Source organism: Amaranthus tricolor, chromosome 2 (assembly GCF_026212465.1).
Source record: "Amaranthus tricolor cultivar Red isolate AtriRed21 chromosome 2, ASM2621246v1, whole genome shotgun sequence".
Classification (NCBI taxonomy): Eukaryota; Viridiplantae; Streptophyta; class Magnoliopsida; order Caryophyllales; family Amaranthaceae; genus Amaranthus; species Amaranthus tricolor.
The window spans coordinates 5,338,613-5,351,295 of record NC_080048.1 but is presented as its reverse complement, the minus strand read 5'-3'; the positions used below and the strand labels follow the sequence as shown (position 1 = coordinate 5,351,295).

Below are 12,683 nucleotides of genomic sequence, written 5' to 3'. Positions count from 1 at the left end.
GGAGGGAAGAAAGGAAGAAAGCGCAACTCACGGGATCTAGCCATCCCACCAGCCTCGTCATAATGCCGCGGAATGAGACCGGCAAGAGTAGCCTCCCCGAAGATCTTATGCCAATAATCTCTCCGTTGGCTCCGGAGATACTGAATACTCCCAACCCCGGGAAAATAAAGATCCCAAATATGGCGGCCTTCGATGGAACATCCTGCCCCGAGGAACACTTGATGGCATACAAAAACTTGATGTTGCTGTACACCACCAACCCGGCATTGTGGTGCAAATTCTTCCCAACTACTCTCACAGGAGTAGCCTTGACGTGGTACACCTCTCTTCCAGGGAGAAGTATCCACACCTTTGCCCAATTAGAGAGCAAATTCCTGGGTCACTTTGTGGCATCCAGAAGGCAGGAGAAATCAAACTTCCATTTGCTTAGCATAACGCAACTGGAAGGGGAATCCATATCATCGTATCTGAGGAAATTCCATGAGGCAGTGCTGGAGGTAACGGATTTGGAAGAATCAGTCGCCTTAAACGCCCTAATCAACGGAATGAAGGCTCAAAGGCTCAAGTTCCAGTTGGTCGAGAGTCAAGTGAAGACATACGCGGAGGCCATGAAGCAATGTCAAAGCTATGTCACGGCCTCCGAGATATGTCAGGCACATGACCCAAAGAGGCGTAAATCAGAAAAGAAGGATCCAATATCCAATCGCTCCTCAAGGAGCGTAGAGGAACATCCATCTAGGAGGGATAAAAATTACATGCCGCATCGTCCAGAGCCTCCATCAGACATGGGACCTCCACGATCCCGGCACGTATATGCCGTTGAAGGGAAGTCCAGGACGCGGAATTTGCTTGATGGAGGTAATGACCCGAGGTTCAATTTGAACAGGAAGGACATTTTCTTCGCTGTTCGGGATGAGTTGCCAACTCCACCTCCTATTACCACTCCCTCCGATCGACGCAACTACAATTTGTGGTGTGATTACCACAAAGAGCACGGCCACACTTTGGCCCAATGCCGCGAACTCAAACGTATCCTACATCAACTAGCCGACGAGGGGGAGCTATCAAGGTTCATCAATCGAAAGGACTATGGTACGAGAGGCGACGCGGAAAGAAGGCCTTGGAACCAGAAAAGAAACGAGGCTAGGCGTGAAAGTTCCAACACACAAGGAACCATCAATATGATTTTCAGCGGCTACACCGAGGAATATCCCACAATCCGCGCTGCGAAAGGCAGCGTCCATACTCTGTTCAAAGGACCCCCAAAAACCACCTCAAGTGGGCCGATCATGAGATTTGATGCCACTACTTCCCAACCGTTGCAACAACCACACACTGATCCTTTAGTGGTTACCATCAAGATTGGGCAAATGATGGTGAGGCGAGTATTGGTGGATACCGAAAGCACAGCCGATCTTATAACGATGGAATGCCTAAGAAAAATGAAATTCGAAGAAAAGCACCTGCAACCCCTTGATAAACCTTTGATTGGGTTTGGAGGAAACCAGGTCATTCCAATGGGAACAATCATACTCCCTGTGCGAGTAGGGGAAAGAAGCGGAAGCAGAACTATGCCCATACGATTCACGGTGGTGGATCTCGTATTCCCCTACAACGCCATCATGGGGCTTCCACTTATTAACAAGATCAAAGCAGCAATCTTTCCTCATCAACTCTTGCTGCAATTCGAGCGGGATGATGGACAAGTTGGCATCCTCAAGGGAGACCAGGTAATGGCCCGCCAATGCCTCATCAACACCATGAAGCGCGGACCTTCCGCGACACCCGCCAAAAGAGAGGGAAAAAAACTACCCCGCCCATGAAATGGAGACCATTTGAAGAAATTCTTCATTTAACAAGATTTGCAAGGGGCAATCAGTGATTATTAGTCTTATCAGTCTTATCAGCTTAACTCCGCGAAATTGTTTCATCCCGCGAAGTATTCGCGTTGTCATTCGAAATCAGTTTTATCATCGCATCCCGCGACGTAGTCGCGTTGTCATTTGTATTCTGTTTTATCAGCACTCATCCCGCGGCATGCTCGCGTTGTCATTTGTATTCTTAGTGATCATCAAAATTCATTTATAACATCAGAAGTTTTATTTTCAGATTATCCGGCTCTTATATTCGTAAGTACTCGACTAAAATCTATTGCAAATCTTATTAAATTCAGTAATATCCATAAGTCGGACCCCTTGAGAGGGGTCCCATAATCAAATTATTCTAAGTCACTATGAATCGGTGATATCGAAAAGTCGGACCCTTAGATTGGGTCCCAAAATCGAAAATATTCTAAGGTTGCCCATGATACTGCCTGTTCGCAACATTGAAAAGACGGACCTTTAGAATGAGATCCCGAATAAAATTCTAAGTAAAATCTCAACTATCTTCGATATTCATAAGTGGGATCCGTAAACTCGGGTTCAATGATTCAGAAAAATCAATCTCGTAAGTCAGGAAAGTTCCCGTAACTTCGATAAGTCGGACCCCCAGGGAGGGGTAAAATATAGAAAATTATTCTAAGTCCTTCAACACTCGAATGTGCCCGGGGAGTCAACAAGTCGGACCCTAAACTGCACCCCCAGAAACGAAAATTATTCTAAGTATAGAAAAATTACACATTCTGCTGTCCGACTTATAGATACGACGAATGTTATGCCGCGCCATCTTCTTCGTCGCTCTAAACCATCGTATGAATAAAGTATGAAAAATATTCCAAGTACAAAGGAAGTCCGTATGATCAATAAGTCGGACTCCCTGGTGCGCTCAGTCATGGTGTAAAAATTCAAAGTATGGGAGAATTCCCATATTTCCGTATGATCGAAGACACGGGCCTTTATGCCCATTCCGCGTCATGGAAGAGCAAGGGGTATGATAAGAGAAGTGGCTGGTATTCTTATCGTTCCGTGAGGTCGATAAGTCGGACCCAGAATTATACTCTAAGGAGAACAAAAATTCTAAGTATAGAAATTACCCATTCTAGAGTCCGGCTTGCTAATTTGGTGATTCTTTATTCCGCGTCATCCAACATAGCCGCGGAATACAACAAGGCCGCGTCATCCTCGTTAGCGTCATAGGAGCAACTTCCAATCTTTCGAAGCATTCTTATCAATCCGCGATATTGATAAGTCGCACACCCAGGTGCTCCCTACCATTTTTGAAATATTCTAAGTATGGAAGGATTCCCGTGCCGACCATATGATCGAAGACGCGGACCCTTACCTTCATTCCGCGGCGTAGAAGATATGAAGGGCTCGCTGAGACGAGAAATTATTCTAAGTATTCTTATCCTCCCGTGATATCAATAAGTCGGACCCTAAATTGCACTCCAAGAAAAACATGGAAAAAATTCCAAGTCTGAGATCACTCATTCCACCGTCCGACTTGTAGACGTGGCGACTCTCTTGCCGCATCACCCATGATAGCCGCGGAAATTAATGAGGCCGCGTCATCCTCCTTGTTGCAAACCATCGAATGACCACCTTATAATTTTTCGAAGTATGGAAGGTGTCTGTAGAGTCGATAAGTCGGACTCCCAGGTGCCCCTAATAATTTTGTAAAAATTCTAAGTATGGAAGAATTCTCGTATTGTCCGTATAATCGAAGACACGGACCTTTGTGCTCATCCCGTGTCATAGAAGAATAAGGGGCTTGTTAAGACGAGAAAAATTGTTCACGTATTTTTATCGTCCCGCGATGTCGATAAGTCGGACTCCCCTAAGTCCTTCAGTGAAGGTTTAAAAATCTAAGTATAAATCTAAGCCGCGTCATCAACTCGCGTGATTTACTCATTCTGCGGCATATTATCCTCCTAAGACTCCACGGTATGTAATAATAATAAATAAAATAAATAAAAAATAAAAAATAAAAATTATTGTGATTTCATCCGTGTGGTAGAAAAGTCGGACCCCCTTGGGGGGGTCTTGTTCCAAAAATATTCTAAGTGTTGGAGCTTCCGCGGCATTAAAATAGCACAAACTAGGCTGGAAGCATCAATTTTATAAAAAATCCGCGCGATATGCTACACATGTAGATAGGTGTCTCAGTTGGTTCCATGTGTTGCACGCCATCTCGGAGGTCGCAGGATCAAACCCTCCTATTTACATTTTTGCTGTTGACTGGAGCTACTCCGCGGCATGATATAATCCACGGCTTGAGTTATTACATAATAGCAAGGTTGTCTCAACTGGTCTAAAGTGCTGCACACTATCCCAGAGGTCGCGGGATCAAACCCCCCTATTTGCATTTTTGCTGCTAGCTGAGGGTACTCCGCGGCTTGAGTTATTCTATTCGCTTTCCCCTTGGATTTATAAAAAATATAATAATAATAATAATAATAAATAGAAAATAAAGAAATATTATGATCCTGTCCGTGGGGTAGATAAGTCGGCCCCCTTTTGGTAAGCAAACTCTAAAAAATATTCTAAGTCATTGAATATCCGTGACATACGTGTAGTATAGCTGGAAGTATCAGAATATAAATAATCCGCGTGAAATGCTTCATAAAGGCAAGGATGTCTCAGCTGGTTTGAGTGTTGTTACCACGCGTCTTGGGTAGCAGGATCGAACCTTTGTAGTTACAATTTTGCTGCTGGAAGGTATAAACAGCTGGGATTACCCCACGGCATGCTACAAGCCGCGACTTTAGGAGCTTAACTTAATGAAAATATATCAAATTCGTGGGACATACTACACAACTAAACGGCTGTCTCAGTTGGTTCCAAGGGCTACACGCAGTCGGAGAGGTTGCGGGATCAAACCTCCACAACAACATTCTTGGACTTTGTATGTCTCACACGGATATTTTGAAAAGGTCATAACTTTTTCGTTACAACTCGGAATTCGGCATATGAACAGTCGGTTCGAAGATTACGAACTCAATTTTCGGAATCCTCCCAAAGATCTGCCAAATTGGGAACATATTCATCTTCTTGAGGGTCCGAACGTTCTCTATAATCACATCCCTTCATTGACACTAAGGTGTTTTGGTAGACGCTTATTGTTTCCGCATAAAAGGAAGATATTTCAAGTCGCTGGGGCTCTCTCCTCACATCATCCTTCATGTGTGGGGCTAAATGTCATGGTATCATTTATCTAATTTACTTATTTATTTTAAATTATTAGCATCATATTACTAAAATACCCTTTGACCTTTTCAGTTGACCTTGACTTTCAGTCAATGGGCTTTTTCTGGAATTACCATTTTCCTTGAATGGCCCATGGGCCAGTTACCTCTAAAAAACCCTAACTCTCCACTTTCCCATAATGAAAGGCTCTCCTTGTTTCAAGAAGAATAACTGTCCATTCTTCCCATGACCAGTCCACCTCCCATTACTCCCACTACTCCCATGATAGTTCACTTCTTCTGCAACTTCCCTTCCTCACCATTATAAATAGGGGCTACCATCAAGGAGGGAGGATCATCTGAAATAGCTTTCCTAGTATCCTTGCTTACATTACTTCCTTAGCCTTCCTAAACACTAGCACTAGCACTAGCAATCCCAATCCCGACCTTCCTTCTTGCATTCATTCTACAATCTGTCATTCATTAATTTCCGATCTACGTTCTGACTTGAGCGTCGGAGGGGTTTTCCGGGAGATCACCCCCGGACAAGGCTAACGTGTTGTGTTGCAGGAATTCAGGTCGCTTCCTCCCACGAGTTGCTACTTCCGATAACGCCTCCATCTGCGGTATTCCAAGTGTCTCGCACTTCCTCGTTTCATTACCGAAACAATATATATATATATATATATATATATATATATATATATATATATATATATATATATATATATATATATATATATATATATATATATATATATTTTGAAACAATAAACTTGTTACATGCACGTACGTACCTTTAGATTGGCAATAAGAGTCTCCAAGCTCTTGCTCTTCCTATAAGGTCATCCTTTTATATTAAGAGTAGGAGAGGGGTTAGGTTAGAATCAACCAGTAATGAATTTAAAAGTCAAATCAGTGACAGTACAATTGATACAAAAATAATTTAATAATTTAACTACGTGGTTTTGTTTTTGATTTGCAATTCATAAAATACGCTTGTATATACTATATATGTTCAGCATATGCATGTAGTAGAGAATATTAATTATTGAATACACTTATATTCAAAAAAGTTTCATAGCATAGTTAGTTCAGTGAGCGTTCAACATATTTGCATTATTGGTGCCAACAACCACTAAATCAAACCTGAAACCTTTCTTGAAAAATGGTACTAAATTATGTATTTTAAACATGTAAAAGAATGCTTTGGTTTTTTTTCGCTTGTCAAGTGTAAAAACTAAAATGAAAAATTTATCAAAAGAATATCTCATGAAATTGGTAAAATTAAGATAAATTTAATTTGAAAAATTTAGATGGAGAGTTGCTGGTCAATTGGGCGAGCGACTTATTGACCGCAGCCGTCTTTGATAGGGTCACAATGTCACATATGCCCTCTTCTATCCCTTATCAAACATTGATCATATTTTATATGAGTTGTATACATTGGGCACGATGATTAGACATTTATTAATTTTACTAGTCAAAAAATGGTTGAGTAGAGCTTGCCTAGAGACGAGAAAACGAAGCGTTGAAAAAAACAAGAAAAAGAAGAAAATTGATGCCAAAGACCCCACAAGAATGATAGATAGCTTCTCATTTCTCAATCCTCATGCTAAGTTTGCTCACTAAACTCATTATTACTCACCACTTAACAAAAAGATTGTCCACCAAACCTGAAAAAATGTCCAACTTAAAGTTCCATCTCCAAAAGTAATCAACTTTTTTATACTTCTAAACCCCAGTCACTCCGCATTCCATGCTACGAAGCCAGCAATTTATGCTCTTTTAAACTCAATTTTTATTACTCCCTTAAACCCCAAATCATCCTCTTTCTCTTCCCTCCTTATCAAACTTCCATTGTTAATTCAAAATTTGGTGGGTTTTTTTTTTTTTTGTTTTTTCTTTTTCTCATTTTTCTATTTATAAATAACCCAAATAAAGTTTTCATCTTTCCATTCAGTAGTGTTTTTCTGTGAATACCCAATATTTGATTTGTCTTATTCCTTGTATTTGGGAGTTTTCCCATCTTCTATTGAAGTTATTTGCCTAAGTTTGGTGATAAAAACTAAAAAGGAAGGAATTTTGGGTGTTTTGTTATTGAATTCTATAATCAAGGTTTGATTTCCGTTTCTACTACTTTCATAAGTTAAAAATTTCTTGTGTATGTTAGATTATGGCTTTGAATTATAAAATTTTGTTATTTGTGTCGAACCAACTCAAATAAATACTTAAAGTTATAATTGGAGTAGAACATATGTTATCTATTTAATAAATTCTTTGTGTTATAAAGACGGATACAAATTCATGCTCTTCTGAGTACGTTCAACATGTTTGATCGTATAGTTACCGATAAATTAAGGGTTTAATATTAAAAATTTAGTAGAGTATATGTCTTGTGTTTAAAATACAAAACTAATTTACTTTTATATTGTATTGGACTTTTAAAAGTTTATCAATTTTTATTCCGCCCCATGATGATGTATACATGCTTCTCTATTGAACTAGAAGAAAATTTTCATTTATGAGTTTGTTTGCTTTATTATCGTTAAATGGGATCAAGGGAATAACAGTTTTTGATGTCAGAAAATTAAATAAATGAATTGGGATTCTGAGATTTTTAAGAAGAATTACTACTAATTGCAAATTTTCAAAGGTGGGGTCTTTTTTATTTTAATGCTTATGAATACTATATAATTTAAAATTTGAAGTATATTTTTCCTTTTATTTGCCTTTTTTTTACTATTTATTCATTAAATGTTTGGGTGAAGGTTGGATATTCCTTCCTTTAGTATCTGAAAATCATCTTCTTTTGTGTTTTTAAGGATTGAGGGAATATTTTTGTTAATTTGAGTGTTGCTGAAGATTAAGCAAAGTTAGGAGACAAATTGTGATGTTTGGAAAGAAAAAAAATGTATTCTTTAGACAAAGTTTTTGCTATGATTTTGTTTAGTGGGCAGTACAGAAATTGGAATAATTTTTATATAATTCTCTACTTTTTAACATGTCCTGCTGAAAACCAATTACTTCTATTTGATAGGATTATCATTTTGCATCCAATAGTTCATTACACACCCTGTTTTGTGGAGTATTAGTATAAGTATTTTTTACAGTGTAATTATATTTATGGAAAAATAAAACTCAAATTAAGAAAATTAAGTTATTGGAGTAGAAATTTAGAGAATAATATTTTTATCAAGGGTAAAAAATAGTTGTAAAGTGACGAAGAAGAAAAAGAAAATTTATTTTGGGCTAAATATTTACCCTTGTGAAATGGAGGTGTTAATCATTTTTCTTTTCCTTCATCTTCCTCGTATCATTATAAATCTCCCCTTTTAAATTTACTTCTATTTATCTTTATTTGCATTGTTTGACTTTTATTTCTCCCTTGAATATTTACCTCTAATACAAACATGTCCTTAAGAGCTAGGAGTATTCTTTTTTCTTTTATTATTTGATTTTGCATAAGGTACCTCTTTGGAAATCAATTTTTAGTTGACTTTTGGCGTCTTATTGATTTTGACTTTTGGATAACTTTTTTTGAACAGCGAACTAATTTTTATCAAACCTCCTTATAATAATGGGTTACACATGGCTAGCAAATCAACCACTAATTACAGCTGGTCAAACCAGTCAACAACTCCGGACAATACCCAATCGGTAAAACATACCCTACATCCATGGGATATTCAAAAGGGAAAATTCTATATTCTATAAGCAGCTAGTCTCTTGAGAGACGTATTTCAAGCCCATGCCTACTTACCGTATTCTTAATGCCTACTTACATTATCCTTAATGCCTACTTTTAATATCTTAAATGTCTACGTACATCGTTCTTAATACCTACTTACAATATTTTGAAAAATATATAATGAGTCGACCCATTTAAAAAGCGTCTCTTAAAGAGACCGTCTCTCATAATAATTTGTGTTCAATAAGACTGTGTTTGCCATTAATATATTGGTGTTTTTCCTTTAGGACTAGTTGAATTGCAGTGCTTGTTTTTGAACAAATCAAAGCTAAACATCAGAAAAGATGTTTTCAAGTATCAAAAGACCTGAATTCTTCTTTTTCTTTTCCTTTTCCTTGGGAATGGGTGGCAAGGGAGGTGATATATGGATTTTTTTTTTCTCTTCCAAACTTTATTAGTTATCAAGTTTAGGCAATTGAACATATGGTGTTGGGTGTTACAGGATTAAAAACTCGGAAGTTCGTTCTTCTCCTCCATGGAGACATTGACTTCCTCCGCGGCTCTGCCTATACATCACCGGACATCAAACTACGATGAAGCGTCTATGCATCAAAGTTTGCTCTTCGCAGACAGCCTTAAGGTATTCTCGTTTGTTCATGGACTCGACTCGAGTACTAGTATTTGGCACGGATATTTGTATAAGTATTAAGACTTGCTATTTATAGTTCTCCTTATGTATGATCCAAAATGAACTGTCAAGTAGCCATACTGATGTCAAAGTGTCATATTTGTGTTTTTATAATTTCATTTTGTAGCCTATATTTATGAGCTACTCTTGTTTGTGAGAGATAGTCTCTCGGTAATCTTGATTTTCTGTTTGATCAGATAACTTATAATCCCTATATTTTGGTTATATTTAGGATTTGAAGAATTTACGAACCCAACTTTATTCAGCAGCAGAGTATTTTGAATTGTCATTCACCAATGACGACCAAAAACAATTGTAAGGCCCTTAGCGAACTTCATTCCTTGATGCTCGATCATTTCACAAACGTTGAGTCTATGTTGCTGATTTTTGCTATTATGTGGCCAATAATGCAGAGTTATTGACACATTGAAGGATTACGCGATTAAAGCTTTGGTGAACACGGTAGATCATTTAGGCTCAGTGACTTACAAGGTTAATAATATTTTGGATCGAAAAATTGAAGAAGTAGCTGAAACCGAGTTTCATGTGTCGTGTATTGAGCAAGTAATCCTCTTTTACCTTCATACGAGCATGCTATTGGTTTTGAATACTATCCTTTAAAGATGATTGTGATGATCAGGAAATCAATATCTTTCAACTACAAACATATAAGTGTAACTTCATGCTTGAAAAGAGTGTATTTTTGTTTATTTTCTGATCATGCCGATTTGATTAATTCAATGGCCCGAATGGAATTCAGTTTTAACTCCTCGACATGTAAGTTCACAAAAAGGTCGCTTTTCCGTGTTATTGTTATATGGTGCAGTTGGCAAACGATTGCTGTCAGCTATAACTGATTGGAATGGTTGATTTGACCAACTAAGCTAATTTTATCGGTTAATTTGACCATCTGATTTTATATATGTTGGTGAGAGCAACTTATTGTAAATTAGTTGATCTGTAGCAAGTTGTTCTAACCACAACTAATTTGACAAACACCAGCATTAGATGGTTTGACCATTCACTATGTACTTATACCTAAAACGCTTAAATTGTGCAACACCCGATTGTCAAAGATCATTTGCATTAGGCCAACAAAGAAGGAAACAAAAAAAATCTTTGATGAACTCGATGAAGACAAGATGCAAGCTAAGATTCCAAGTTGAGTTGGTGCGTTTCGTGTTTTGCAATAACCTAGGGAAGTTAATTCGACATAGCTCTGACAACCCCTTTCGTGTTCCTCGTTCTTTTTCTCAGAGATTACGCACATGCCAGGAGTATATTGGTCGAGAGGGCATCGCCGAACAATCATCAATTATTGATACACCTAAATTTCATAAACGATATGTCTTACCAGGCAAGAACCCGTTTCTCTTTGCTCAAAGAATGTCGAATTCAGGGATCTTATCTGAATTTATGTCTTCCGTTTCCTGATATCAAAATTGATACGCTAGAATCCTTGTTATTGATACTGGTTATCTAATTTCGCAACAGCTGGTCAGACCATGAACAGCAGCAATCTTGCAAATTTGAAGTACAAAAGCTGTGGCATAGACGAAGACGACTGGCTTCAGCTCCGAAGTGGTGGGTTTTACTCGTAGTAATCGTGTTTTTGCTCGTTTTTTGTTGATTAATCTTTTTTCGTCTTGAACTGTTCATTCAGCTGTTAGGGCTACAATTAGAGACACACTGCCCTCGGCTAGAGGGACACCGCCCTCAACCAGAGAAACTTCATCAACAATTCGAGCGACATCTTCCTTTGTCAGGTAAATCTTCCGTACATAGATAAATTGTTTATTGGACGTGTTACGTGTACCCTTGCTGCTTTATATCATTCTGATTCATATACCTGTGATCACGTCTTAAGCAGAAGAGGACGGTCTACCTCGCCTGCTCCTCGACCTTCACAATTACCCGCGTCATTCTCCTTTGCCGGTTCCACTCCAAGAAAAGAACACGGTTTGTACTCGTAAGATATGATGGCTTTTTTTTATTCAATTTCATTTTTCTAATCGATTTTTAAAATCGATATAGACAAAAGATCAGTTTCGCCTCATCGGTTCCCTCTTTTGCGTTCCGGGTCTTTTGCTTCGAGACCCACTACACCAAAATCTAGTAGGCCAACTACTCCGAATTCTAGCCTTGAAAGGCACCGGGTAAGCATGTATTTTGCGTACATTTCGTTGAAATATTTACCTTCTCACGATTTGTTGATGGTTGATGCTTGTAACTGATGATGTGATCCTGTGATTCCGACAAACAGTATATCTCAGATTCTTGGAAGTCGGTCTCTATGCGAGTTCATGATGAGAAGGAGAAGCCGAAGGAAATTGAACGTCATCCTAGCAAAAGTAAGCGTCTGCTCAAGGCATTGCTTAGCAGGCGGAAATCGAAGAAAGATGAAACTTTGTTTACTTTTTTGGATGAATACTGAGAAAATTACTTCTGCCCAGAAAAAAGTTTAAAATGTTTGGATAAAACATGGGCTACAATTAGATGTTATCTTTAATTAGATAATACTTATACACCACAGAAATGTCAGTATATGTTTGAGCCATTGTTAGAATATCAAACTTTATCTTCTTCACTGAAAGTTATTAACATAAATACAATACCCTTCATTTTTGTTTTTTGTGCCATTTGATTACAATGAGTAGTCGCCCATTGAGATTGATGACAGGAGAGAATTCAGAATATTATTATATGGTGTTCTACAAGTTTATCTCTGCATGTGTACTACTTGATCAGCTTGATTGTTATTTTTTGTTTGATACGTTGCACTATCTAATATGAAAAAAGGTTTTTTAATCAAATTAAGTGAGTTATAGCCCAGACAGATATGGGCCTAAATTCTCCTTTAATTCTCAAATTCAACAAGAACTTTTATAGAAGATGAAAATGAGCATCAACATATATGCATACAACGAAAAAGATATATATATATAAAAAAAAAAAAAAAAAAAAAAAAAGAAAACAAAGCTTTTTTTAATAAAACATTTTAAAAATAAGTGTGGGGCAGTATCTTCCAAAACAAGCTTCTTTGTATCCGAACTTAAAGTGTGGGTTTGTTCGCAATTCCTAATCCAAACGAGACAAAAGGTGAACATGAAAGCAAAATTATAGAGACGTTTACCCCAAGAGTTAGCTAAACTAACGTGTAAATCATTGTTTATCCATTTGGTAAAAAATGAACTACCTTTTTTGTGGCTCACTAACCATCTGTATGATCCAATTTCAGA

General features: G+C 37.9%; 2 protein-coding genes across 4 annotated transcripts; both read left to right on the top strand.

The window, feature by feature from the left end:
* The first annotated feature begins 179 nt into the window (after positions 1-179).
* LOC130805427 (uncharacterized) lies at positions 180-4,935 on the top strand. The gene is made up of 5 exons (XM_057670200.1): positions 180-497; positions 654-973; positions 1,070-1,589; positions 1,647-1,730; positions 4,858-4,935. The coding sequence occupies exons 1-5, from the start codon at positions 180-182 to the stop codon at positions 4,933-4,935; spliced, it is 1,320 nt and encodes a 439-aa protein (XP_057526183.1).
* A 1,764-nt stretch (positions 4,936-6,699) lies between these two features.
* On the top strand, positions 6,700-12,362 carry LOC130806718 (protein ABIL2). 3 transcript variants are annotated; one of them, XM_057671909.1, is made up of 10 exons: positions 6,700-6,943; positions 9,259-9,396; positions 9,677-9,759; positions 9,858-10,008; positions 10,702-10,801; positions 10,939-11,028; positions 11,108-11,210; positions 11,315-11,403; positions 11,479-11,600; positions 11,708-12,357. In XM_057671909.1, the coding sequence occupies exons 2-10, from the start codon at positions 9,292-9,294 to the stop codon at positions 11,876-11,878; spliced, it is 1,014 nt and encodes a 337-aa protein (XP_057527892.1). In that variant the 5' UTR covers positions 6,700-6,943; positions 9,259-9,291; the 3' UTR covers positions 11,879-12,357. The 3 variants fall into 3 exon arrangements, with proteins under 3 accessions (XP_057527892.1, XP_057527890.1, XP_057527893.1); XM_057671907.1 differs by having other exon boundaries at positions 6,700-7,183; positions 11,708-12,356; XM_057671910.1 differs by lacking the exons at positions 6,700-6,943; positions 9,259-9,396; positions 9,677-9,759; positions 9,858-10,008 and adding an exon at positions 10,067-10,614 and having other exon boundaries at positions 11,708-12,362.
* Positions 12,363-12,683: the final 321 nt, after the last annotated feature.

What these genes read in the sequence shown, in the direction of transcription:
- LOC130805427 (XM_057670200.1), top strand. Translation starts at nt 180, where the DNA reads ATGGCGGCCTTCGATGGAACATCCTGCCCCGAGGAACACTTGATGGCA. An exon ending in TCCATGAGGCAGTGCTGGAG is followed by an intron (nt 498 to 653) that starts GTAACGGATTTG and finishes GAGATATGTCAG; the next exon opens with GCACATGACCCAAAGAGGCG. An exon ending in CGACGCAACTACAATTTGTG is followed by an intron (nt 974 to 1,069) that starts GTGTGATTACCA and finishes GGAGCTATCAAG; the next exon opens with GTTCATCAATCGAAAGGACT.
- LOC130806718 (XM_057671909.1), top strand. Translation starts at nt 9,292, where the DNA reads ATGGAGACATTGACTTCCTCCGCGGCTCTGCCTATACATCACCGGACA. An exon ending in CTGGCTTCAGCTCCGAAGTG is followed by an intron (nt 11,029 to 11,107) that starts GTGGGTTTTACT and finishes CTGTTCATTCAG; the next exon opens with CTGTTAGGGCTACAATTAGA. An exon ending in CTAGCCTTGAAAGGCACCGG is followed by an intron (nt 11,601 to 11,707) that starts GTAAGCATGTAT and finishes TCCGACAAACAG; the next exon opens with TATATCTCAGATTCTTGGAA.